This window comes from Chamaea fasciata, unplaced genomic scaffold (genome assembly GCF_029207755.1).
Source record: "Chamaea fasciata isolate MVZ Bird 193981 ecotype frontalis unplaced genomic scaffold, bChaFas1.0.hap1 SCAF_5, whole genome shotgun sequence".
NCBI lineage: Eukaryota > Metazoa > Chordata > Aves > Passeriformes > Sylviidae > Chamaea > Chamaea fasciata.
The window spans coordinates 15,330,125-15,357,783 of record NW_027094090.1 but is presented as its reverse complement, the minus strand read 5'-3'; the positions used below and the strand labels follow the sequence as shown (position 1 = coordinate 15,357,783).

The 27,659-nt window shown below is 44.4% G+C and overlaps 1 protein-coding gene across 1 annotated transcript; it reads left to right on the top strand.

The window, feature by feature from the left end:
- The first annotated feature begins 31 nt into the window (after positions 1 to 31).
- Positions 32 to 19,666, top strand: LOC136289290 (histone H2B 5-like). Its single transcript, XM_066182933.1, has 2 exons — positions 32 to 111; positions 15,040 to 19,666. The coding sequence occupies exon 2, from the start codon at positions 15,069 to 15,071 to the stop codon at positions 15,447 to 15,449; it is 381 nt and encodes a 126-aa protein (XP_066039030.1). The 5' UTR covers positions 32 to 111; positions 15,040 to 15,068; the 3' UTR covers positions 15,450 to 19,666.
- Positions 19,667 to 27,659: the final 7,993 nt, after the last annotated feature.

Genomic DNA, 27,659 nt, shown 5'->3' with positions numbered 1-27,659 from the left:
CGGATCCGCGCGGAGCGGCAGCGAGCGGCCCCCCAGCCCCGCCGTGCGCACCTGCCCCGCGCCACGCCGGCGCTTGGAGCTCGCCTGCGGAGGAGTCCAGACGCCCAGCAGGCAAGACCCTCCCCTGCGCTGGCTGCCTGCGGTGCGGCAGCGGTGGGCACCGCACGCCGCAGTGTCCGCAGCGGGGCTGCGCTGCCCGAGCATGCGAGCTGCCGCACCGCTGTACCGCGATGCGGTGTGCGGGCGGCCCTGCCCTGCCTTGTGCTGGACCATGAGCCCCGCAGAGTCGGGGCTTCGTCGTTCTCCGGGCTTGGCGAATGCACCGAAACGGTGCCAGCCTTGCCAGTGCTTTGCTGCGATCGTAGGAATGGTATCGCCGGAGCTCAGTGAGCTCCGGTTAACCGGGGGCTGAAGGCGAAGCCTGGGCCGGGGCTCGGCCGCGGAAGGGCCAGCAGTGGGCCAGCGGTGCCCGCGGGCCGGGCTGGCCGTCTGCAGCCTGGCCGCACACATGCTGAGGGGCCCGGGCCCGCAGGGAAAGAAGGGATTATTATCCTCTATACAGACCCCCACTGTGTCAACACTCTGTGAGGTTGTTAATTATTTAGTACGTGTATAGGGCTGTAAACCATTGCTCATGCACTGTTTATTGTGATTTTTGTTGCTTGTGGTTAACCCTGATCTTTTTTTCCGTAGCTTAAAAAATACAGGGAGTATATACCATAAGAAACCCTTTTATTTCTCATTCCTCTCACCTCCAGTCTCACGGGTTTGGCGGTGCAGGGGCTGCCTAACCGAGCGGCTGCTGTGCAGCATAAGCAATATTATACAATTTTGTAATAGATTTGTCTACTTCAGCATGCGCCTCTACCGCAGTGGAGATGACCTGTGGTTTGCTGCTCGGCGTCCTCCAGCGAGCCCCTGGAGAGGGTGGCCCTGTCTCCACTGCTTATCTCCAGCAGATTTGTCCATTTTGTAGGGCGGTGATTGATGGCACGTCTTGTGCTCACCAGCTTCCTTGTATTTCACGTCATCTCATGCCCTTTGCATGCTGGCTTTGTAACTCTTTTATTTTTTGATATCAAGAATTTATGAATCAAAAGATGGGGGAGTGTGGAGGCTGAGTCAGATCGTGAAAAAGGAGAGCCAAGTGAGAGTGTGCAATTGCATATCACATTTACAAACATGGTTTCATTCATCTCCATATGTTGCTCCTGTTACTACTAATAAAGCTCTGGTTTCTCAGATTGGCACTACCCTGGGAACACTGATCTTCCTGGGGATTTTTCTCTATAGCCTCCATAGTATTTGTGTTACAATATGTTATTTTCCTGATTATGTTTTCATTATATTGAACACGTTAATATCAGAAAGAATTTGATAATATGAGTGTACTTCCCACACACTCCTTCTTGTTCCTGTTATTTGATGTGCAAAGGAGTGACAGTTTATTTACAGACAGCAATTTCTTTCCCTCTGTACTGGTTGAATTTCCTAATTATAATAACAAAAAAGGCTTTTTTTTCCTGAGTGCTTACCCCTCTTTCCTTCCTGTTTCTTTCCTCATTTTACTAATGATAGCCAAATCCATCATGGTGATTTTGGAGCTGCAGGAATTTTACCTTTGTCTACTGAAAGACTTCTACAGAAGCCTCCATAGGCAAAGGGAGCCAGAGACGAAGGTCTGCTTTGAGCAGAATGGTGTTTGGGGTTTTCTTCCCCAGCAGGGAGGTACAACTGTTGAGTGTACAGTAATTAATTTAGTCCAGCATTGAGAGAGAAGGAAAAATGACTGTATTGGGAAAGAGGTTTTTTTCAAGTATCAGATGTAAGATTTAAGCAGCAATTCCAATGACCTTTGTGATTTCTATTTCAGACAAAAGGCAGCAACCTAGTACAAAGGTATCATTGTCTTCTTCTAGCGTTGTCCTTTGTTCTCCTTGGGTTTAGCCTGTCACTTCCTAGGGTTTGCCTCTGTCCCTTGTTGGGACAGCAGCATCTCTCACCCGTGACTCTGAGAAGTGTTGTACTAGCAGGTGATTTTTTTTTCCACTGCTTATTTCACATCTTCTCTGCTGTGCAAGGTCTTTTTTTTCTTCTTGTGACGCTTCTTTTGAGTCTCTCTTTTCTGTGTCATATTTATACTTCAGTATTTCTGCCTTACCAAACATTGTCCTCGTTACTTTACCTTCCTCCTCTCTCTGTTTTTTGTCCACTCATGTATTTTCTCTCATTTTTTTCCCTTTCATATATCTTCTTCTTACATCTCTTTCTTTCCCTCTCTGTGTCATTCTTTTTATACCCTCTCCTGCTCTCTCCTTTCTGACATCTCACTTCTGTCCACTGCCTAATTCTACCTTCCTCTTGACATTTCTTCTCCAAGCTGTTCCTTTGGTCACTGTCCTTTTACTCACATTTGCATATATTTTACTTAAATATTAAATATATTTATGTATACATATATCTCCACATCTTTCACTCTCCAGCTGAATACAAGAAATTACTTATGCTGATAGTCTGATCGTATTTCATCCCTTTCTTAGCACCTGAAATACACTGCTTCTGCCCATCCTCAAACATATGTATTGGGTAGACTGAAGAATTAAGTATGTGGGAAATGTTCCTAAATTCAGATGTGTATTTAAGCAAGCATCTTGCTGCAGTGTGAACAGAGCAGATGTGTTCCCACTGACAGTACCAGAGGAGGACCTGAAGCCCCTTGAACTCAAGGACCTAATGACATTCTTTTTACATTTCTCAAGTTCAGTTTTTTATGTAAATGAAAAGACTTTAATTTTAAATTAGGGACACTGCCATATCTTTGAAATATCCCTTGGATGCTGGACTGGCCCAAAATAAGACCTCACAAAATATTTTTCTTTTTTCCTCCCCAGTTGTTTTGTTTTATACATTTGTTAAGCCACTTTTGTGCAGCTATTGGAAGAGAAATGCTTTCCCCTCAGCATAGCTAAGCTCTTCCTCTGAAAAAGGTTCTGTGTGGGGTGAGACTGGGATTTCAGCTCGTCAGCTTCCCTTTTTTCTGGAGCCAGAGGGAGAGGAGAGAGCTGTGACTGCAGGGTCATATGCATTGGGTGGGAGATGGAAGAATAGATGCATAATCCAAAAATGCTACATTAAGCTCAGAGGGTAGGGGGAAGAGTTGTTTAATGTTTTTTTCCCTTGGCTATCACTGACTACAAACACCATCATTGGGGATCAAGGGCAATTGTTAGATTTTGCTATTTAGATAAGAGTCTTAGTTTTTTAAAAATATATTTTATTATTTAAACTATTTTTTTGTTGTTGTTCAAAGAGCTTACTACTAACTGGCTGGAATGAAAACAGCTCCATCCCACGGATTCCACCTCCAGTTTCTGGCAGCTTACCTGACTCATAAAGAGAGTGGGGGGTTTTATATGCCACCTACATCAACTCAACATTTTCCTTTGTGGTGAGACTTAATCACCACCCTTGTCATATTATTTCATCGACCCTCTTGGAGTAGGAATTCTTTACCTTTCAAACCAGCCTTAAAACTTCTTATAAAATAGGGTGAGGATTTTTTTTCCTGAGTTTGGTGAAAGTACATAGGTGGTCCAATGCAGCAAGGTTTTCTGTGTTGTTTTTTTAAAAAATAGCCTTTACCTGAGGACTGTGGAAGAGAGAGTTTCCATTTGCAGAGAACACATCTCTGATACGATATGTGTCACCTGGAGAGTTGAAATCCGTCAGCTGAAGGTAGAGGACCATCCACCAGGTAATCACTGCAGGTGGTGTGTGCTGAGGAGGAAACTGTGGGCTTGTTAGCCACAATGATCAAGGATGTAAGTGGGCAAAGTTTGTCAGAGGCAGTGCCTATACTAGACAGAGTCAGGAAAGATGAACATGCTTTTGGGCACATCAGATCCCTCCTTATAATCTGTTTTTATAACCTGTGTGACAGTCTCTTGTGGGGAGAGAGATCATATGAATGGTATTTGTCAAGCAGAAAGTACTGCATGAAAGAAGACTGCGAGGAAGAAATGAAAACAAAACAGAGGTGGCAATGCAATAGGCAGTGTGTACAGGAGGCAATGGAAGAAAGGGTAAGAGAACAGAACCACCTTTGGTTTTTGGGGGTTACAGAGAGGACATGAGTTATGCTAGAAAGCTGGAGCAGAAAAGCATGTGACATTTTTTCTGAAGAAATTCTTGAAATGACACAGAAGAAGGGCAGAAAGGAAGGTATTCTGGAGCTCAGCACTTAAAGATAAAACCTAGTGTGAAAGGAGGCCAGGGAAAGCATTTGGTGAAAGTCTCTTCATTTCTCTGTCACAAAGGCAGGTAGAATCAAGCAACAGGAAGGAAAGGGGAAAATTGAAAGGACTGAAGTGAACCATTGGTAAATACCAGTGAAGGCAGCATAGGGAAGGGAGGCTGCTTCCAGTTGACAGAAAGGCAGAAGTCCTATTTGGGTCCTCTGGGGGACCTGGAAATTGACTGAGTAATAAGTGGGGTGCTACAAGATGGGAGACAGAGGACATCCTGTCAGGAAGGAGCTGTCTGACCATACCTAATAAAAATATAGGCTGTTTTCATTCTTCTTGCGTTTGTCTTAAAATGCACTGGAGCTGCAGCAGGTCTGTCCTGAAGATATGGTAGCTGCAGCTGTCATGACTGCCCTGTACCACCCTCCTCTTCCTCACATGCCAGAATTTACCCCATATTATCTCCTCTCCTGCACTGTGGGTCATCAGCCCAGCTCCAGTCATCCCCTTATCGACTGAAGCTGCCTGATAACTGGGACACAACTCAAGAAAAGGACTAAGCAGTCACCTGCAAAGATACGCTTCTGGAAGCAGAGGCACTAATGAGCTCTGTGGAGGGAGTGTGCTGGGAGAAGCACCAGCAGGGAGCGAGAAGAGCAAAGGGTGAGCACTTCATCTGGGGAGGAAACTGCTTGTGAGAGTATTGGACTAAAGCAGTGGGGAAACCAAGGGCATGGAAAGCTCAGGAGGAAAGTGAATGTGAGAGGATGGAGCCAAGGATGGTTAAAAATAACAGTATTGTACAGCTATTATGGCACTCCACTGGCATTTTAAACCTGCTGCCTTTGAAAACCCTTCTGAGTTTTGAAAAGCGAGCTTTACATTTAATTGTTCTAATTGCTGTTGACCATCCAGAACCACTGTCATTTTGTCCAGCAGCCCCCATTTTCTTCAATGCTGGTCTAGGGGTTGCAACCAAGTCTTCAGCATGTTGCTCTTTGCACCCTTGCCTGGTTTAAATATCGGTGTATCCCCAATTATGCCTTGATTTTTTTGGAAAGGAGATGGTGTTATATATGCATCATCATAGTGATGAGCACACTAAATCCATGCAAGAATGACGCTATCACAAATTAGAGGTAAATTAAAACACTATTCACAAGCTATTTGTACAATGTGGAATTTGGGCATGGACTAACTTGACAGCTATTTCTTCTAAAGTTTCTGGAGAGCTGCCAGTTTTTCAACACTGTGGCTGTTCAAAGTACTGTGTTAGTCTCTGTACGAATACTACATGTCAGACAGGACCAAGTGGCAGCAAACCTACTGGGGCTTTGAACCTTCTGGCACTTGTAATGGATGTGAGAAAAAGAAGGAAGGAACAATAAATAAAAGAATAAAGGAAGTACAAAGTGAAGGACATCTGTGCATTTTGATAACAATTCTTCAGTAGCACAGCAACATAGAAGAATGTTGCCTGGTTAGTATAGAGCAGTTACTTGCTATGCTGGAGCTATTTCCTAGAATTTTTATAACACCAAGTTTTGCCTTTGAAATATGGAAGGAATGGATCTCTTTGTCTTTCTCCCCTCCTCCCTTGCCTTTATCTTCCCACTTCCAAGTAAGGATGTAAGTGAGGTTCCCTCTCATCTCCAGTGTAAATTTAGTCATGAACATTTTTAAACAGTTTATTGTCAGTTCTTGTTTTAGAGTTTACTTTTACCTTCAATAACTCTTGTGTCTTTAGTGCTCACCCCTATCTGTTTCTGGAGAAAAGCCAGCTTGCCTCTTCAGGGGAGCTTTGCCAGAGCTGGCTGTCCTAGCCCTGCTTCTCTCTTCTTCTTCCATCTAACAGACTCTCCATTTTCCTGTTTCCTACAGAAGATGACCTCTAATGCTCAGAGGACTCTCTGCCTGTGGTAATGTGATCTGGTGGCAGCAGCAGAAAAAAGTGTCAGCAGTCTTGGATTGTGTTCGCAATCCGGTTATTGAATGATGCGAGATCTGGGGAAGGACATTTATCTTTGTTTCCCTGCAGGCTCCAGTAATAGTCACACATCCCTGTTTTACAGTAAAAATTGCTTTTACCATGCCAAATTAATTATTAATACACACATTACAGTATTTTTCAGTATCCTGTAGCAATGAAATCAGATGCTGTGCCACTTGCTGTCCTTTAACTTGTGGCATGGCATGCGGTCCGTTTGAATATACCTGTCTGGCACCCCCACCTCCCATGTTTACACTCTGTGTTCCCAGGCACCCAGGCTTTACCACCATGATAAAGCAGTTTTCACATATCCCTGACTTTTTTGATTGCATGCTTTCTACTATTTTTTCTGAAACCATTTTCAGGACTTGCTGAAATGTAAGTAATGTAACTGGGAAGTGATGATTGAAGTGAGAGACTCTCATTTAGAAGGAATGTCGGTCATAATTGATTATATTGTAGCTGCACACATCGTGCCCTGGCCTGACACTTTCTTCCCATGTAGGGAGAGAGTTGATGGTGGTAACATCCAGGTCTGTTGAGCATAAATGCCTTAGACCCATATACATACCTTGAAAGTTGTTAAAAATTTTTGCTGGGTTTATTTTATCCATGGCATTGAGAATATGTGGTAACACCTACATTGTGATGTACCTGTCACATCACTCATAAAAGCCTTAATGACCTTGGTCTGATCTTCAGCCTAGTATGGGCACATAGTTTTCCACTTCAGCATGGGTTTATGTCCAAATTATTATTCCCAGTCAGTGTGGTTTGGCCAAAGTACACATTTTGAGGTACAATCTCAGCTTTTGTTTCTTTTTGCTACATAAATTATCTGTGGTGCTGGAAAAGGGTTACAGGAACCTGCTAAAGCCTGGGTGTGGGGTCTGTAGGAGGAAGAGGTGCTGCATGTGTCTGCATTGATTCCAACATAACTCCTACCTTAACTCAGAGATGCTCTCATCTCTTGGGGAGGCTTTTCCTTCTCCCACCCACTCTCTCCCTACGGCCTGCAGGTGTTGGGCTGTAGCTTCTCCTATTTTTGGCTGAATGGCTGAATTAGCACATTTTTAATGGATGCCTTTTTCAGCACTTATGAAAATAGTCTAGAATTTTGATAATTCTCCATTGCTCCATAAAAGGCATAAAAATAGTTTGATCAAAAGTGATAGCAGTTCTTTAGGCTTATTGTCATTACTAGTTTAGAGACCATTGCTCCACTGTAGGAGTTATGTAGATACAGCAGCCTTAGTGAGTTTTTGCTTTTCTGCTTTTCCAGAGAAATTGAAATGATGTGGATAAAGAGCAAGTGATTTTCATGTTTGAGACAGCACAGAGCAATTTATTTCAAATCTGCACTTTTTATTTTCAATAGCATAGGGTATCATGGAATAAGTGAAACACCTTTCTTCCATTGGTATTGCAGACCCCAGTCATCTATGATTTTGGTTCTCACACCCATCTCCAATAGTCTGTACTTTGCAAACCACCAAAAAGATATGTAGAGCTTGTGATGCTTCTGAGCAGTGGAGCTGCTGTGATGTCTTGCTCTTTCTACCCAGCAGGATTGTCCCAGATCAGCTGGACATCAGCTTCCCTAAATGGTTAGCAGGCACTGACCTCTCCCTACCTCCAGACCAATTTTGCTGAGTTAGTCTAAGGGTGGGAGCTAAACCCTGCAATTGGACACAGGATTGCTGCTGACAGGTTGGCTCTCAGTGGGTCCGGCTGAGTTGATGCAGGACATGAAGGGAAAAGAAGGCTGTTGCTTGAGGAAAGGAATTGTGGCAAAAGCAGAAAATCATGATGATTTTAAAACTTGGAGAGCAAGCTCATGCTGCATTTTATGTATGAGGCTTTGAGTTATTGATAAAACCCCAGGAAGGAAGTGGGCCTGCTTGTGTTCTCTGTTGGGCTTCCTGAGGATGGTTGTGATAATACAGAATCGTGGAATATTCCAAGTTGGAAGGGACCCACGAGGGTCATCAAATCTAACTCCTTCAGGTTTCTTGGAAACCCTGACACTCTGTGGGAAAGATGACTGGAGTGTCATTATAGCAGATGCTGGTACTGGGTGTTCCCCACATACATTTAACAGGTATTGATCCATAGAAAACATCATTCTCCTCTTTGTATTTATTGGATAGTTGCTTAAGCATGTAGATCAAAGCTATCCCAGAGCAAGTATACAATAAGTACTCTTACAAAGTGCAGATAATAAAGCTTTTTCAAGTACTCGTTTATTAACAGTAACAAAACCTTGACAAAATATGAAGTCTGATCTTTGTAAAGGACTGAGCTTTTTGGATTCCAGTGGAAAGCAATGTCAGCTGTTGGTGCTAAGCATCTCTAAACACTGTACTTGTGCTTTCAGACCTGTGTTAATTCCCCATTGACTTCAGACACTCCTAATCAGCATAAGGACTGCAATATTTAGTCTCCTGACAGTCATTCTTGCAACGTTGTCTCTCTGTTGCTCTACTTGATTCATGGGTATGATTTTATTTTCTTCAAAACTTCAATGTATCTTCTCTGCAGAGAGCTCTGATGTAGGGTCCTACTCCTTGCATTGTAGTTAATAATACATAATGTCTGATTGATACCCCTACAGCCCTGAGAAGTACTTGCAACTTGGGCAGAAGTAGCACAAGAAATTACAGCTGTTACCAGTGATTAAAAATGTGCTTTCTAAAAATCAGAAACTGAAATCATAGAAAAGAACAGAAAAGATTACTGTAGTATTCTGTACAGAACTCCCAAGCAATGGGTTAACACAAGCAAGATAAGTATCAGTCAAGGAGCTCAGACACGGTGCTCTGTTCTGCTTGTATTTGTTCTAAAGAAATCTGAAGATCTATGTAAGCATCACCTGTCTGTGTCAGGGACTGAGTTTGTAGCATTTCTTTGTCAGTGAGTAGGGGTCATCTTCAGTCTTAACCTATAGTCACAGTCCTCTGTTCACTAGAAAACTGCATGTGTCTATCCAACTTTGAAAGGTAGCTATTTAAATGAAAACTTTACTGGAGCAGAGATATAAAGTGTGTCAGACCATGTGGAACTGAGGATGGGGTCTTAGTACTGGTACTGGATTACTTGGGAGGAAACCTAGGATCTCAAAACGGTTTTCTGCACCACTGTACCATTGGAAGAAATCAGGCATTTCAGATTAGTTTACCTTATTCTAGGAAATTCTCCTCCTCCTTACTTCAAAGCAAATATTATCTCATCATCACATGCTAGACAACATACCAAGGGAAAAATTCTTTCCAGACCAAAATATGACTATCAGTTTTTGCACGAGGCAACATCACCAATGTCTCACAATGACTCATCATGCTTCTGATCTGCTTTATACCTGAGGCAGAGCTTGCTACCAAATAATTGCAAATATTGTTTGTTTTCTAAACTATTAGTGTGTAATGACACCTGGCAGATGAACAGAATCTTGTATAATAGTGGATGGCCGTACATAATAAAAGGAAGGGGGTTTGCAGTTTGCAGAAATTCTCTTTTCCAGTAACAGTCATTTGTTGACACCTGGTAATTTGTAAACTATATTTACCAGATCTTACAATCACTTCAGAGAAGGTGAATCCATTAGAAAGCCTTTTCCTTTTGGTGGAAACATTCCCTAATTTGTTGCCCTTTGTGTTTCAAAGAAAATAAAATAAAAAGCAGCAGCAAATTTCATTTAGTATTTCTTGGCATGCAGGAATAAAGCCAAATATTCTTTCTTTTTTGTAGTATGAGAAAATGAGGAAAGGGGCAATAATTGGACAGAACAGACAGGACATGCCTATTTAAGGGGCAGAACTATCAGCAGGTGCCCATTGGTTCTCATTTGCTCTAGCAAGGATTAAAGTAGAACATCAGAAGATTAACAAATATCAGAATTTCAGATGTCCAAAAGATGAGAGCTTAAGTTTTTCCTAGAGATGTTTAATTTGTCACCAAAACCTCTTAAGAACAAAATGCTGATTCTAGAAATGTAACTTCTGTGGTTGACTAGGAAATTACAGAAAGGGCATGGGGATGCCCCAGAGCTCATTATAGCAAGGACAGCTTTCAAAAGAAAATAGAAAGTTAAAAAAAAATCCAAGTGCTGTTTCCAGCCCTACATGAGGAGAGGTCCAAAAGGCCAGCTCGTAGTCCACCCACGGTCACCCATGCACACTGAAGGCAGCAGCTTGGCACTGGTCCTACAGACTCAGCAACAAGGCCAAAAATGAACAGAAATCTTGCAGGAGCTTCCCTGCCTGCTTCTCTCCATTGATATATCAAGCCTGGGGAAGAGAGACAGCATCAGGTTTCACGTGGGATTTCTCAGCAGGGCTCCTCTCCCATTTCAGATCTGAGAGGCTGTGGTGATTTGTATCTTTGAATATGTTTTTCCGTTTACTTTCCTTTTAATGATGCTGAAGAAAGGAGTGTCAACACAAAGGAAGATGTATCTGTCACTCCACACTGCTCTGGTTTCTGGCAGCAGTCAGGCTGCTGCTTGGAACTGGCTGGAAAAATTACTGTGGTTGGTTTTGTTGTTGATTTTCTGAGGAAGGATAAAACTGCCAGCACTGATAACTGATTTAACTCAGAGCATACAAAGCCATAAAGAAAAAAAATGTTCCCAGAGATTTTCCTCAAAAATCTGAAACTTTCCAAACGTGTTGCTTGAAAGTGCCTTCTCTTTTTGCATGGCCATACCCTGTGTCCCAGAGACCTCAGTGGCTTGGACCTGGAGATGAACACCATCTCTTCTCAGGGGTCCATGTGGGAATCTTGGACTGCAGCATCCCATGGGAAATGTCAATCAAGGGAACCGCTCATGAAGTGTGTTCTATCCAGTTTCAGTCTCCAAAAGTCACAGAATGGATGAGGTTGGAGGTGCCTCTGGCAAACATCTAGTCCAGTTCATGCTCAGAGCAGGGTCAGCCACTGTGGGTTTCTCAGAGCCATGTGCAGTTAGATTTTGAGTATCTCCAAGGGTGGAGATCCTACAACCTCTCTGAGCAACCTGTACCCAATGGTCTACCTCAGAGTAGTGAAGTCAATCATGCTGGCAACACTTCCAAAATAAAAGCCAATAGTTGTTAACCTCTTCAGGTTCTCTCTCCGAGTATATTTTTTTTCTTAAGGAAACAAAGGTATGCAACTATTTTTATTAAAAAACTGTTCTTTTAAAGGTCATTTTCTTGTTTTCCTCACCAAGCTCTCCACATGGACACTTTGGGAATAATCCCTCTACTTCTGTCTTTATACCAGAGCAGCACCTGCTGTGGGTTGTGTGGCACTGTTGACAGAAGGATTTGTGATACTGTTGTACTGTTGACCATTATTAACATTATTTATTTAGCACCTGGCAAATGCACTCAAGCTCTGCGTGCTAGGCACTGCCAGAATAAACCACAAAGAACACAACCTGTTTTCAAAGAAGGTGTTATTTACCTGTTAAACAGTCAGCTGCAAAGAAATGGGTGGAGAGAAGCACAAGCTTTTGTGCTAATTTCTGAACTTCAGCATCACTGCTTCCCCCTTTGTACAGGGAGGAGGAGGGAGATCCAGGCTGTGCTACCCAAGTATATTAGCTGATCACATGGACAGAGATGTCCTGTAGATGTGACCTGTTCTGGAGCCCTGTGAAATCACTCCGGTGCCTCTTGGGCTCTCTTTATTCATTTTTTAAAACCTGCAGTAGAAGTGCACTTAAGAATTAATACATATTTTAGAGGGACATACTTTTCAAACAGCTTAAGAAATACTCATTTGCATTTTTCAGTTGTGGTGTTTTTCAGTCAGTACAGGGAGTAAGTGCACAGTTATTTCGTCATGTAGAAAAATAAATGTTCCATTAAAAAGACATGTTTTCATGTCTACAAACAGAGCAGTAGGGGTTTTCTTTTCCCAATACTGCTTCCCAAATAGAGAAAAAAAAAATGAAGAAAATTTGTGTTTTCATCAGAGGAAGGAAATGTGGTGTTTAAAGGGGCAGGTGTCAGTTTTGAAAGGCATCCAGAACTTTTGAGGCAGTCCAGCACTTGCCCTTCCAAATGCCTCAACTGGGAAGAATGCCAGAAGGAATTAAGAAAGGACATGAGGAGGCAGAGTCAAAAACTTAGCACATAAAATCATATCTTTGGAGGAGAAACTGCTTTTCTGAAGCAGAAACCCAGCTCTAAGGACACCAGTGCTGACTTCAGCTTCTAGACAGGAGGGTGTTTTGGAGGAGGGTGTTGTAGTGACCTTTCCTCCCCACTCCACAGCATCCCTAGCAATGCCAACCTGCCCTTGCAGCTGGTTGAAATGCCCAGTGTTGCCCCTTGCCCAGTGGCTGCCAGACCGTGTGGGTCCCAGAGCCCAGCCCTGGTGCCCGGTCGAGCAGAGCAGCCAGCAGTGGCCCCGTGCCCTCTCCAGGCGGGAGGCAGGAGGGGAGGCGGCATCACGTGGCCTGATACGGAGCCATGGAGGTTTCCCGCATGATTCGGAAGCGCGAACTGGTGTGGGTGGGCACATAAATCCAGCCTCAGGATCAAAGATGCCTCCTCCCACAGGGAGCTACCGGGAGCTTTGTATAGGCTTGGTTGCAGCAGTGTTGCTGCATCTGGCTCTGACTGCAGATGGAGAACTCAGACATCTCACTCACCCTTTCCCAAGGAGGGGAGGCAGGGCTGAGCATGCAGCCATTGCCTTGGCACAGGCACTGTTTAGGTCCTTCTCTGATACTCAGAGTGTGCAGACCATATGTTACATCCCAGCTTTCTCTCTTCTGTTTACTTCTATCCATTTTCCCATGTGCCATCAGCCCTGAAGCGCTTTTTTCTCTACTAGTCTCTCTTGGCCAGCAGACTGTAATTCCTAGGTCATCATCAAAGGAGATGCAGAGCAGCAAACCCCAAGCCCTGGGCTGATGCTGTAAACTTAACCTCCAGCAAAACCTGGAGGAGCCTTGTCTTTCAAGGGAGCATTCGAAGCGTCCTCTGAAACACAAAACCATGTAACAGGTTGCAACACAAGTTATTCCCCTTGGCCCATGAAGTAAAGCACACGTAAATTTGTAGTGTAGGGGAGGCACAGAGTTTTTTAATGGGTTTTCGTACTAGTTTTTTGTTACTGCACTTCTGGGTGAGAGCAGTGTCTTAATTTGAAAGACGGGCGTCTGCCAGGGAAAGCTGGAGCCTCCCTTGGAATGGAGAATGTAAACCCCCGCCCTTCGAATTATTATAATTTTGAAATTAAAGTGCCCTCGGGCAAAGGTATGGGGACAGGAATAACAGTTCTTTACTTGTATGTATAACAAGGTAAATAAAACAACAACTACAGCATGAACAACCAAACAGAACCAGGAACCTCGTGACAGCCTTCTCGGCCGAGACGGGAAGGGATGGAGGAGAGGTTCTGCTTCACAAAGCCCGGGACAGTCTGATCCCGGTGCCCCTGCAGGACTCTGAGGAGCGCCAATCTGGAACGGCAGGAATGAGCAGAAATCCCGGGGTGGTGGATGAGATGTACCAGAAGCTCTGCGGTGGTAGCTGGAACTAGCGGGATGTCCCAGCAGGGCAGGGGGTGCGGGGCTGCAGCGCAGCGAAGACCCAGGGCAGCGCCGGAGAAGCGGCGGGGCTGGACAGCGTTTCCCGCAGGGCAGGAAAAAGCAAGCTCAGAATTCCTGGACACACGAGCAGATGGTGGTCGATACCTAGGACTGGGCTCCAGTGATGATAGTGAATTCCCCCCGCAGTAAGCAGCAGCTCGACCATGCTCCTTCAATGACAAGAGCGATAGAGCGCAGCTGCCCCCAGCCCCGTCCTTTACCTGCCCCCAAAACTCGGGGTATCTTCCCCCTGGGAGAGAAACTCCCAGGGACAAAAGTGTAGCCGAGTGCTACACTCCCCTCCTCTGGTCACTTTTGTTTCTTGCTTAAGTACCTTTTGCTTTAGTACCAATGAGTACCCAGTAGTTCGTTTCCTGGCGACTTATGGGGAAAAAATTCTTTAAGTGAAAAAGAAATAAATCTAACCCCCAACAAGCAGTCAGCTGCGGGTCATGGCTTTGCACGTTGTGACCTAATGAAGAAAAACTCAGAGGGAGGATCAGGCATCTTTGGTGTAAACCGTCCAGCGAAGGCTTGCTCTTGAAAGCAAAAAGCATCAAATAGCAGGAAACAGTTTTTTCCATCAACATGGAAAAAAAGCATTTTGCTTTCTGACTCCCATCCACATCTCTGTTTCCCAGCCAGGTGATTCCTGCCACCTCCTCTAAGCTTTCCTACTTTCTGGTATTTTTTGATAGCAAATGTGAATACTGATATATTCCTGTAGCTCAGCTAGCTAGCTTAAAACCATACTATTTTTTATATTTCACTGGAAAACATGGTGTCAGACAGTAGCCACAGAAATGCAAACACCCTCAAAATAAACTTCTTTCTATATGCAAATAAAAAAGGGTTTATTGGAGATTGTAAACCACATAAAATAATTTTGACCAGTCTCATGTAGAGGTGGCTGCAGTGATACCTTGCAGCAGTCTTGGGCACATTCCAGCAAGATTTGATTTAATCCATGCTGCAGTTAGTGTTTTCTTTGAAACTGCAGTGTTCTTCTCAGAAAGATGTTCAGGCTCCATCTCATATTTACTAAATAGGCACCAATTTGGTTTGTGTTTAGAGATGTTGACAAGGCCAGTGTTGCAGGTATTTAAACAGAAAAAGCAATACACAAACCAGAGAAATTCAGACTCATCTTGCAATACAATTATTCTGTAGAAGGTCAAAAAAAAATTAGATTTTTTTTTTTTTATGTTCTCTCCAAGCAGCTCCAAGACACAGCAAAAGAGCTCTCAGGATGCCAGAGCCAGCAAAGTCAACCTCAGCCCCCAAGAAGGGCTCCAAGAAAGCCGTGACAAAGACCCAGAAGAAGGGTGATAAAAAGCGTCACAAAAGCAGGAAAGAGAGCTACTCCATCTATGTCTACAAGGTGCTGAAGCAGGTCCATCCTGACACCGGCATCTCCTCCAAGGCCATGGGCATCATGAACTCCTTCGTCAATGACATCTTTGAGCGCATTGCTGGCGAAGCCTCCCGCCTGGCCCATTACAACAAGCGTTCCACCATCACATCCCGGGAGATCCAGACAGCTGTGCGCCTGCTGCTCCCGGGAGAGCTGGCCAAGCACGCCGTCTCAGAGGGCACCAAGGCTGTCACCAAGTACACGAGCTCCAAATAGCCGGACATCATCCCCTCTGCAATGGGACCATCGAGCCCTGGGCCCTCCACACAAGCACAGGTAGGCAGCCATGGTCTGGGTGAATGGTTACAGCTATTATCCACAGCAATTTGCAACCTGGACATGGGCATGAGAAGTTGCCCAGAGGAAGAGGAGACAGCAATCTGGATGTCAGCTGATTTTCATAGTCTGTTCAAGATGTGGAAAGGATTTGTCGAGGCTGGTAGTGGAGGCCCCTGCTTTCACATCTCATTCAAAGAACTGACCAACCATAGTATATCCAGTCTCCTCTTTGCTTGGCAAACATTCATGTTTGGCACTGGGAGGGGGGACTGGCAGCGGCAACACAGAGACACCATCACTGAAGTCTTCCTGTTTGACTGCTTTCTCACAGTCATCTGATATGGGTACTGAAGAATCAGCGCTGCATCCTCTCTCTCAGAGCCTGAATCCCTCCTGTTGTGCAGTGGCTCAGCCCACCCTGTGCTGGCAGAAGTGGCATCAACAGCTACCAGGCACATATTGATTCAACAGCTATCTGTGCTTGACAGCCTGTTTTAAAGAGCAAGCCTGGTAGGCAGGCAGTTGCCCACGTTGATGCCAAGCACTAATCCTCCTCCTTGCTCCTGATGGATGAGCCATGGAGCAGGATGAGGGTGCTGGCGCTGGAGCTGCCCACTGCCGCCCACCTTGTGCTGAGGTGGAGGGATGGACAAGGTGGGATGTTTGGAATGGGTCTCTATCTTTCCTGGCTGCTGCTTTGCCTGCCTTAGGACTTGCTTTGGCATGCAAGACATTGCTGAATCTGCTGCTTTTCTAAGACTTTTCCTGCCTTGATGCTGCCTGGGTGCTCCCTTCCACTGTAAGTGTGGGCAAGCTGGGGTGGTGCCCCGGGGGTCCCCTCTCCTGTGAGCAATAGGGTGGTGCAGGACAAACAGCACAGATGTTTTGGGCAGGGACTGAGGATTTGGGAAGGCATCTGGTGTGGGAGCAGAGGTGGTTAGTGCATTTTGAGGGGTGGAAGGAAGCTGGCTCGCCACTGAGATCAGTGCAGGCAGCTCGCCTGGTCCTACTCTCCCTAATTCATTCAGCAGTTAGAAAGCAAAAGCAAAACTGAGGGCTGGGTGGATATATAAGGATACTTGCCTACATTCCAGATATTTAAAAGATTAAATAGTTTTAAACTACTTCAGATATTCCCCATATCTTTTCAAAGTCCACAGTAAGGCGAGCAATAATAAAATCATGATAAAGCCATAGAGGTTAAGGGAGGAGTGTCATGGTTACAGGTTTATCTTGTCCAGACTGGTGGATAGCAGAAGGGCCTGTGTAGAACTGGTGTGAAGTTGAAGCTTCCTACTCAAACCACAAAATTAGCCAACATTAAAAAAAATCAAAGTCTCTGGTAGGCAGTAACACTCAAAAAATATTCATGTCTAAAATAACAACAGCTTTCTGCAACTTACTCTGTAAATAAAAGGAGCAGCAAAGAAATAGGATCCAGAACTAAGTGCAGAATCTCCCTAAGCTTCAAGACCTTGTTTTTTAATTAAAAGGTAAACTCATATCCCAAAATAGCGGCCATGCAGTACATTTCTGTCTTTCCCCTGCATTTATCTCTATCCTGTTTCTTTACACTTTGAGAGTGATTGGGACCTTTGACAAATTTATGTTGCATTTGGAGTTGTAGGACTCTGCAGCTCCAGAAGATTCGCATTGCAGTCATTTTTCCAGTTGGTCTGAGGAAAGGACTGCATAGCCCTGCTCAGAAACCTGAGAGCAGCCTGGGGTCTCATGTGGTCTCTGTGCAAGAGTAAAGGTCAGTTGGTTTATGGGCTGCTCCCACACTCCTGCTTTGGGTGTGAGCATCCCACGCTTGAAAAGGGGCTTTCTTCACTCTGCTCAGCAATACCACACAGCTGTGTGTCATAGCCTAATGCCAGCAGGAATCCCTGCTGATAGCCCTCAGAAAGAGCAAAACCCAGCTCCCTGGATGCCAGCACCCAAAAGGAGCAGCTCCCAGAAGCAGCAGCACCTGTATTCAGTATCAGTAGCATTGGTAACCTGGGCCTCTTGGCCAGGACACTTTGCACATGACAGCGTATTACTTCCTTTTGTTTCCAATCAAATAGTCAAAATCAGATACCAAAGATTAACATGCACGTGCAGAGGGCCTAGAGCCATCATCCTTGATGCCTCCTCACAAGAAACCAAGGCAGTGGATGGTGCACCAGGGGACTCTTGGGAGTTAAAGGCTGGATGGCATTGCTGGACCTTTCTTCTTCTGTCCCTATGAGCTGCAGGTCAAAATTCATCCCCTTGGGGAGTCCTCTTGCAGGAATTCAGAGCGGAATGAACCCACTCCAGTCCAAGCAGCGTGTTTGAGCCAGGACACACATCTCCCAGGATTACCTGGCACAGCCTCTAAACTCTCGCTCTTTTGAGCAGAGCAGAGTCCCACTTTAGTCTCCACAGGCTGCAAGACATCAGGAAAATAAAATTAGGTATTGGCCCTCCAGGGTCTCCTGAGGAGCCAGGAATGAGGCTGGGCACTCAGATGAGAGCTGCTCACTCCATACTCAGAGTACTGATCTCATTTTCTTCTGCCACTGTTGTCATTCTCCATTTTTGGAGATTGTTTCAGAGAGAGGAGAACCAGTGATTTAAAGCTACAAATATACTTGAAGGCTTAAAGAAGATTTTTATATTGTCTAAACCAAGTGACTGACACTGATCACGTCCACGCATTTACAGTTTAGGTTGTCCTTTTATGCATCATTTGCTCTTCACTGTCCATTTGTACTTTTTTCACTCACTCCTGACAATATGAAGCACAGGATTGAGAAACTGATCCATATTAAAACAAACCTTTTTATTTTTTTTCCTTTCTTTCAAGCCTTGTTTTAATCCTGTTCTGGTGGCTGCTCTGTTCTGTCACTGTTGTACAGACATTTGTGCCAGCAAAGGGAAGGGATGATCCAGGAGAGGCAAGGCTGTTACAAGCTAGGATTGACACAGAAAGCATTTGGGAAGTTAATGTACAGGACACCATCTACAGCAGTTAAATGGGAATTAGTTTGAATGTGATGAGCTTGGCCTGAGCCTTAATATTGGAGGCAGTAGAAGGTGGTCTAAAAGTTCAAGGATTGATTGTCCACTAAGTAATCTGAGGTGTGACATACTTCACAGTTTCCAGGTAAGGAGGTTTGCTGCAGAAGATGGGTTCTGCACTACAGGATCTGTGCTTTTAAAGAATACGTATTTTCAGTTCTGGAACTGAGAAAATGTTTTGAAAGTGAAGATAATATACCAAGCCCCACTGTCCCTGATTCCTGCTGCAATCCCAGAAGCAGATCTGGTCCATGCCTGTGTTTTGCCAGGCAAATTTAAAAAAATTAAATCAACTACAGATTGAAAGGAAGAATTGGAAAAGAAGGTGAAAAAGGTAATACTGCCTTGATATTAACCTCTTATTAACCCCAAGTATATCACTGCACTGAGTTATTTGTTTTCATGTACAATTTAAAAGAGAAAACAAGCTGCTATAGATCTTCTGATTTTCCACCCTGCTTCCCTAGAAGGGCCTAAAGTCCATCTGCCTTTCCCAGCAGAGTTCAACCTATAGAGGAACTGAGTGGCCACCTGCATGGAGGCTTGCTCCTGCTCAGGACAGACGGGTTTTTAGTCAAGCATGGGGAAAACTAGACGAAACAGATGTGGAGGACAAGTGCCTGTCCTGGACACAACTGTGTGTCCCACAAAGGGACCCTGAAGAGTCCTGCCCAGTGGAGTTGTGTGGCCTGTGCACCCTTCACTCTGGTGACAGGCAGCCATATGGGTAGCCCCAAGTCCTGCCACCCCTGGAGTAGTTTGGCATGGCCTCTGCACAGCCCTGAGCACTTGTTCCATCGGAGCATTTCCTGACGGTTTACATCCAGATCAAATTGTTTACAGGGAAAGGAAGAATGGGAACTGAATAATAAAAATCACATACTGACAGAATTTGGAGAGTTTCCTGGGACCACCACCTAGGGAGCAATCTTTCATGCTTACTCCATGCATGGTATCTTGTGAGCTTGTGTACAAAGAGTTTTTTCTGACAATAAGTGTTACATCAAGTATGATCCATGTTGTATTACTGCTGGGTTATGACCTTAGTGCTAATTACCTGCCTTCTGTTAAATGTCTAAATAAACTGTAACTTCCAGCCTGTTGGAAGCCAATGGTACCCAGCTGTCAGAGTGTCTTTGCTTCTGCCTTATCACTAGTGTTCCCCCAAGCCCTGCATTCTCCTTCTCTGTGATATTTCCTCCAGACCTGGGGTCAAAGCAACCACCCTTCCAGCAGAGAGGGTGCACAGCGGGTCTTGACAGAGTGTCAGTCATAAACCAGAGGAGCCCCACACTCCCAGTCCCACACTGAAGGGATATTACAGGCTGCCTCTGTGAGTCTTCATAGGGAATCACTCACTCACCACAAACATGAGTGCAACATAAACATCTGTTTTTCTCAAGCCCTTCCAATGATCTTGTCCCAGGCAGAGCTGAGCCTGCAACCTGTCCTTGCCACACTCCAGCTTGGGGTGTGCTCTGTCTGGCACCCATCATTTACCCCCAAACAGGAACAGTTTGGACTGAACAATGTGAGATTCTGTGCCTGAAGAAGTGTTTTATGCACATTCAGAATTTCTGTTGATCTGAATTAACAATTGCTAATGCTATAAACATCTCTTCTTGGACTCTGAGAAGTTTATAGGTATTGCTATTTCTCACCGGGAAGATTGCACATAGCCAATATGGTTGATAAGCAAGCTTCACTTTATTGATCAAAAGGCACACATTTTATTGAGGCTACTTATTATTATGCATACTTGTTAATATTTGATTTGTTACAGTAAAAGAAAACTATATACTTGTTGATATTTGATTGGTTACAGTAAAAGAAAATTATATTTGGATCCGTTCCTGTTTTCACCCAGCTTCTCCCTCAGACTTCTCAACCCCAACGCCTTGTTATTGTAACACAGCTGCATTCAAGGTCATGCTGACCTCGTCTGGCTCCTGTGTGAATGCAAGCGATCTCAGCAAAGCTCTCTCACGTCTACGTGGCCTTGGTCACGTCGCCATTCCTCAACATAGAGGAATGAGATGTAGCATCTGAAAACCTTAGAAAGAGGAAGATATTCCCTTTAAAGAATGTTTGGTAAATACACTCCAGTAAAACAATTATCTGCTGGACATCAGCATCGTAATGCATTCAATGGAGTGGGAAATGCATGTGCCATGCTGGACAGTCTGCTGGAGAAACAAGTTAAGACTTCAAATATGGCATATAGCAGAAATCAGAGCTAAAAATGTTTCTAGTGTCTCTAAAGAAATACAAGCTTAATACAATTGGGAAAATCAGTATTTAGAGGAAAAAAAATCCCTGCTTATAACTAGCTGAAGTATTTATTTCTAAGGAAATAGGTTTTGCTTCTTACACTGATTTCCATTTTAATACCCCTTTCCAGAGACACACCCACAGTGCACTTTCAAAACAGAGCTGACAGCAAGGTATCAGGAAGATCCAAACCAGGTTATAAAAGGTAAAGCATAACCTTATGGTCATGATTCTCCAGGATGTTGGGAGATAACTTTTTAATTATCCAGTTATTATCTAATAATTACTGACTGGTTATTCAAAGACCATTAACTGGACTCAGGTGCCAGATGAGTATGGCTGTTGACAGAACCAAGTAAAAGAACTCAAGAACATCAAAAGAAATTATGAGAGGATGATGTTTGAATTAAGAGGAGCAACCCTTCATGCAATGAGTAGTTCACCTTTGCCCATGGCTGTTGAAGATGCTAGAATTGTCTCAAGGACAAACCACTGGGAGAAAAAAATCTTTAAGCCTTGATAAACACTTATAAACTACGCTGGAAAATATTATAGGCTGCAAAAATACAGAAAGGAAGCAACTGTATGTGTCTGTCCTATTCCTACAGTCTTTCTTGCCTATTCTGTCACAGCCACAGCTGGAAACAAGATTTTGGATTGGATGCACCAAAGGGCTGGTCCAGGTTGTCTCCATACACCCACGAACTGTAAGGAGTTTCAGGCAGTTTTCTTCAGCCTGTGGAACTTAGAACTAAGCATAAAAGAAAGGTTTTTTACCTCACTTTTCTATGTGGCTCCTGCTGTCAGGATTTTAAGAAAGATGGGACCACTGGAAGACATCTCAAAACATGATTTATTGCCTCAGCCTCAAAGAGTGAAAACATGTTCACCACATAAGCCAGGAGTTCGTGGTCAATGGTTGCCAGTGGTCAGTGGTCGCAAGACCACAAGTTACAGGGGTTTTTAAAGGTTTATTAGCCAGTAAACTACTGCCTAATACATATTGTTTCAACTTCTACACCAGTGGCTAATTAAAACTGTATCACACGTCCTGTCGCCATGCGGACTTCTTCTATCCAATCATATGGTGACACACAAACAACTTCCTACACCTTAAAACCTCTTATTACCTTTGTAACTACTTCTATGTCTTAAACTTTAAACTCTAAAACTTTCCACTACTTAGCTTAATCTGTCTGTGCTTAAACTACAAACTCACATTCTTACTTCTGGTCTCTAAATTTGGAAACCTTTTCCAAGGTCTCAGGTCAAAACCTGTATTCTCTGCTGTATTTGGGGTTGTATTCTCTGCATGCACGAGGTTCCAAAAATTTTCCGTGCCTTGATTTCCCACATCCTGGACTTGCTTTGATGGTTGTGTGGATTCTGTTACCCTGGCTTACATGAAAGATGTAAGAGGTTTTGTTTCTAAAATAGTTAGGGTTAATAAACACAGATGGTGTGAGAATGCGGAATGGAGCTTCTGCTTTCTCATATAATGGAAAGCTGTTCTCTAAAACATTTCTTATTTTCTCTCTTGAAGCAGTTGATTAAAAAAAAAATACACCATTTCCTGCCTTTTAATGTCCATAATGCTAATTGCATCCCCTGGCAAAAAAAAAAAAAAAAAAAAAAAAAAAAAATATATATATATATATATATATATATATATATATATCTTACAGAAATTCATTCAGAAAAAAAATTCCTACAGGTTTAACTGTTTACTAATAAAAGAAGAATATTCTAATAGTAATAGAATTAGGAAGATTGGTAGGAATGAGAAAGGAATGGCAATGGGTGGGTGTGAGGCACCAGAAGGGACCAAAGGCAGGAGACTGTAAGTGAATGCTGCAAGAGTGACAGGTGCGGGTGGGAACTCGCAGAGGGGCTCAGCAAGATGCCAGCACACACAGGGTGCTGCTGTTTGGGAGATGGGAAATGAAGGGCAGGGAGAGAATCCTGGTTACTCCCAGGGGTGGAGCTGGATGGACAGTGTAGTTGCTACCAGAAAAGGTACAAAAGGCACATCCAGAGCCAGCACATGTCACCTATTCAAGAGCAGCACAGGAGATGTGATGCAGACATGAGGGCATCATCCCTCATGCTCAAAGTAATTGCAAAGCTGGACACACTTATCCTGTGTGCTGGTCAGGCAGCTCGGATACAGCATCTCATGGGGGTGCTGCTTTAAAATAACTTCATCTGCCAATAAGGAGACAAAGTCACCCTCCGACGGGGATTTGTGTTCAGTTTGCTACACTGCAGCTGCACATCAATCATTTGGGTACATCCAGCCTCGGGGCAGGAAAGCTATCTCATCTTCTGGGCACTGCTCCCATTTACGGGCCATTAAACCTCCTCCTAATCAGATGGGGAGAGCGTTCTTTATACAAAGTACATCTGTATTTGCCAAGACTCAGAAAAATGTCCAGCACAACTTTTCAAATAAACCAGGAGATGTTTTTGACCTAGTCTTTCCCATGGACTCAACACACTCTGATGAATACCATGCCTGCCTCGGAAAAAGTCCCTTCGGACAGGAGAGCTACGAGTGCAGTTGACACAAGCACCCAGTGTCCCTTACACAAAGCTTTCTGAGGCATGACTAAATTATAGCAAAGTGGGAAGCCTATGACAGTAAGAGCTGCCTGAGCATGTTGAGAGGAGGTTGGTTGCTTTGTTGGGAGGTTACATTTTTGGGATGAACATGTATCTCCCAGCTAATTTCTCCTGCCATCAAGGTAATAAAAAGTCACGTCTGAGTATTAACTTCAGAGATGCAGGATCCTCCCATCTCTTCCACAAACACCCTGCAAATGCTACATCCACATGTACTCACACTAAGTCCACGCCGCTCCCATACTGGCACTCTGGCCCTGGATTAGAGCCAAACAACTGCAGCTTTAAGTGTAAAGCTCCACGGTAGAGCAAAAGAAGAAAATCGGAATTCATCCCTCAGTGCCTTTTGCAGCTTGTTTTGTAGTGAAAGGACCGAGACACCTCACGCTGCAGCTGATCTTGGCTAACAAAAGCTGTCTCAGTGGGGTCCGCCAGCAGTCACTGGCCACTTCGCAGGAGAGAGTCCGAGCTCTTTTTAGGCCGGATGATTCAGCACAAAGAAGCCTTTGTAGCTCAGCAGCAGGCATCTCGCGCCTCTTCGCATCACGCCTCTTCCCAGGTTTTAAATACAAGGGGACAAAAGTTGTAACAAACCCCTGATTCTGTCAATTCCCTAAGCAGATGCCTGAAAAGCTCTTTCTGGCATTTAAGTGTCCTTAAATGGAAAAGACAGAGCTCAGGATTGCATGCACCACCTCTCGTTCAGAGCCGGCGTCCTCCCCTGCTTGGCTGAGGGATTGCCTCTTGTGATACCTTGCGGCTGCAGGGCAGGACACGGAACAGCCCTGAACTGCAGCAGCAGAGCTCAGTGCAAGCAGCTGCGTGCCCTGAGGGGTGAGCAGGAGGTGCTCCTTGCCGAAGGGAGGTAATCGCAGCAACGGAAAGCTCAGCCATGTTTTAAAGGGATTAGAAGTGCATAGATGGGAAGAAGGATTTTCATAACAAAAGACTAAATAGATGCAAGTTTCCAAGCAAAAGTAGCTCTCTGCTTTATGGGGAAGTCACACTAGTTAGAAAGAAACCGCAGGAAGAAGCCTTGTCCCACCCTGCCAGCTGCTGTGGGGCTTGCAGCATTCTCAGAAACAACCCATGCCTGCTGGTCCAGGCAAGGACCCTTCCCTAGATAAAGGTAGAACAGAAAGTCATGCCCTAGCTGCCCTATTCATGTGAATGAATAGTCAGTTCAGACTGTTCAGAAAGAAGTATTCAGATTTTAGAAATTTTTCCTCTTTATTTTTTGTTTAGGTTTTTCTGTTTCTTTTGCTGTTGCTTTTACTTTTGTTTGCTTGTTTGTTTGTTTGTTTATAATTTACCATTTTGATATAATTATTCATGTTTTTTTCCTGCTGCTTTTTCCCAACTGCTTCCCAACACATGACCCCTAGCCCTGCCATTACTCCTATTCCTAACTTGGGGCATGCCTTTCTACCCCACTGCCGAGGGCTGGGCAGATATTTGGAAAAAAGAAATCAAATCAAATACATGTAGGAGGAAGCAAGAATTTCTGAAGCAAAGGGTAACAGATCAGTAGCCTAGAAACTGTTTCTTTAATGTGAATGATTAGCGAGGAAGTGTGTGTGACCTGGAGCAGAAATCCATTCCCTAGTGAGTGCCATCTCTTCCAGGCTCCCCATCAATTGCACTTTTGCTTTCTAATATTTTTGGACAAGAGATCAGTTTAGGAGGCAGCCAAGGGTGAGAACTCCTTAGAAATTAGACACAGCAGTACTATTATTTAAATCTCTCACACATCTCTTTACCACAGCGAAGTGCCTGCAATGGATGGAAATCCAACCTCTGCTTCTCATTCTAGTTTCAGAACAGGTACATTAGCTGGGTCTGATGATCCAAGTACTAGTGGTAGTACCAGCATCTGTTGTTGCTGTTATCAATCTTCATAAAAGGTCTTTAACCTGTCCTTGAAGTCAATTTGACAGTGAAACTGTTTCCAGCACTGAAAATGGTGTCCTCTTCATTTTGTGGTCATGTCACATTCCTGCACTTGTCAGATGATGACCTAGAAGAGGTAGCAGCAATATCAGACAGTCTCTTCTGTCCCCTGGAGTCAGCCCGGGATAAGCTTTGACTGGGTGCTATAAAAATTTTATTGGAAGACGTGGTTAAGCTGACATCTCTGGTCACTTGTGGGATTTCATGGCACAGCATGTCAGGTTGCATTTCCCTGTGCAGGGCTGCTCTTCTCCTGTGCTGATATCTCCCTGGTTTTGTCAGTGAGCCCTCACAATCGAGATTTCAGCTGTGGACATGGATAATCTAAACCATATGTCCTGTGTGTCTTGCTAGAGGCCCAGTTGCTGTGCCATGTGTAGTAAGCTCCAGTGAAAGGTCCTAGTTGGATTCTCAGGCTATAATTAAGTGAGATTTCATTAAGAATTTAAATTATTTTTAGCGAGGTGGAAAAGTCCTTTTTCATCATCTAAGATTTAGTTGTCTCCTTCAAGTCAGCCAGCCAAGACACTTCCACCAGGGTGCTGAGTCACACAGCTGAAGATGGTACCACCTTGTTCTTGCAGGAATGAGTGTGATATCATCTGGGGTTTGAGCCCTGAACTGAAACAGCACCTGTGACGTACTGACAAGCTGAGTCACTGAGACAGCCAGAGGGGAAGAGGCCTTGGCCACAGCAAACACACTGTCCAGCAATCTAGTCCAAAGCCTTGAGCCTGAAAGGCAACACACACACAGCCCCTTCCAGCAGCTCCTGTATAAGCTGGCTTAAACCTGCTGCTGACAGTTATTTTCATTCTCATAGATAAATGTAAGCTGTGGGTATGGCAGAGCAGTATTTGGTATAAATCAGTTAACTGAAACTCAGCCAACATGTGTCAGGGCTGAAATAAACCTGAAAGGTTTCTTTGCAAATATTTTATTTTTATTTTAGCAATGCTAAAATAATTAAAAGGAGAGCATGTCTCAACACCAAAGAAAACAGCTTCTGTTCCAGAGAGACTGCTCCCAGGCACAGGACAGGCTGGCAGGATGGCAAGGCACAGGAAGCAGGAGTGCCAAGGGATGCTGCCAGGTGCACTGCAGGCAGGGGCCTGTTCCTGTCTCTGGTCCCCTCCCCGCCCTACCCCAGCACTTTGCTCAAGCGTCCCCCTCTTTCTTCTGCTGCTCCTCACTGCACGTGGTTTTGGCTAGCTCTTCCCTAACAAGCAAGGAGGTACCAGCTCCTCTCCCTCTGAGCTCCTGTCTCCAGAAGTGGATTGAACTTGAAGAAATGAAGGGGTTATCCATTTCAAAGGCCCTGAACCACAATCTACAGCTGAAAAGGCCCCAAAGGATTGCTCATCATGCATGGAGGAGGTAAGTTTTTACAGTACTGTTGAGGGAGGAGTTGTAGTCTCCACACATGCTGTCAGCTGCAAAAACCAGCATGGATAAAGGAACATCATTTTGCTTTACTCCTCTCTGCCTGGATGATCTGATTGTGCTGATATCTCTCATCACTGGAGTTAAGAGCAATTTCCACTCCGTGAGGTGACTGACATGCACTAGGAGGAAGTGACCTATGCCCCAGGAGTGCACACTTCTCTCATTTTACAATGCAAGGAACCTAAAAACCTTCCTTGAAGAAAAAGATCTGAAATTAGGCAAGTCTATAGCAGGTAAGACATGGCTGAGAGGGAACACAGATCCATGGAGAGTCCATTCAGCAGTGTCTAGTGACATCCCCCAGGATGTGACATTTCTGACCTTCCCACCAGTAGCTGTGTGTAAGCTATTAACTGTTTGCCATGGTGAGCTGCTGGGCTGAGAGATGCTGAACAACATCTGATTCAGCTCAATATGAAGCTCATTCAGCTCAGACTGGCATAGACATGTCCTCTCCACAGACCTGACACTCACAGGGACAGCCAAAAGCCCTTCCAGAGCTACAGTCCTTTCAGGCTTCCTTTTACCATCTTTGTGTATTGTAGGGCAGACACTGCCTGAGTCACCTCTCAGCAGGGTTTATGTGAAAGCAGGATGTCAGGGACTGGGGTCATGCCCTCTTAGAAAAGTGGAGAGCCCCTTGAGAAGATTATCCTGTAGATCTGTTCTCACTCACTTGCTCAACTGGCACAGCTGTCTTGCCTTCCCCACAGGAAGCCTTTCCACTGAAAGAGAAAACTCAGTGCTGCTTTCTGAATCCCACAGAGTGCAAGATAAATCCATCTGCAGGGGGAAAAAAAGAAGAAATAG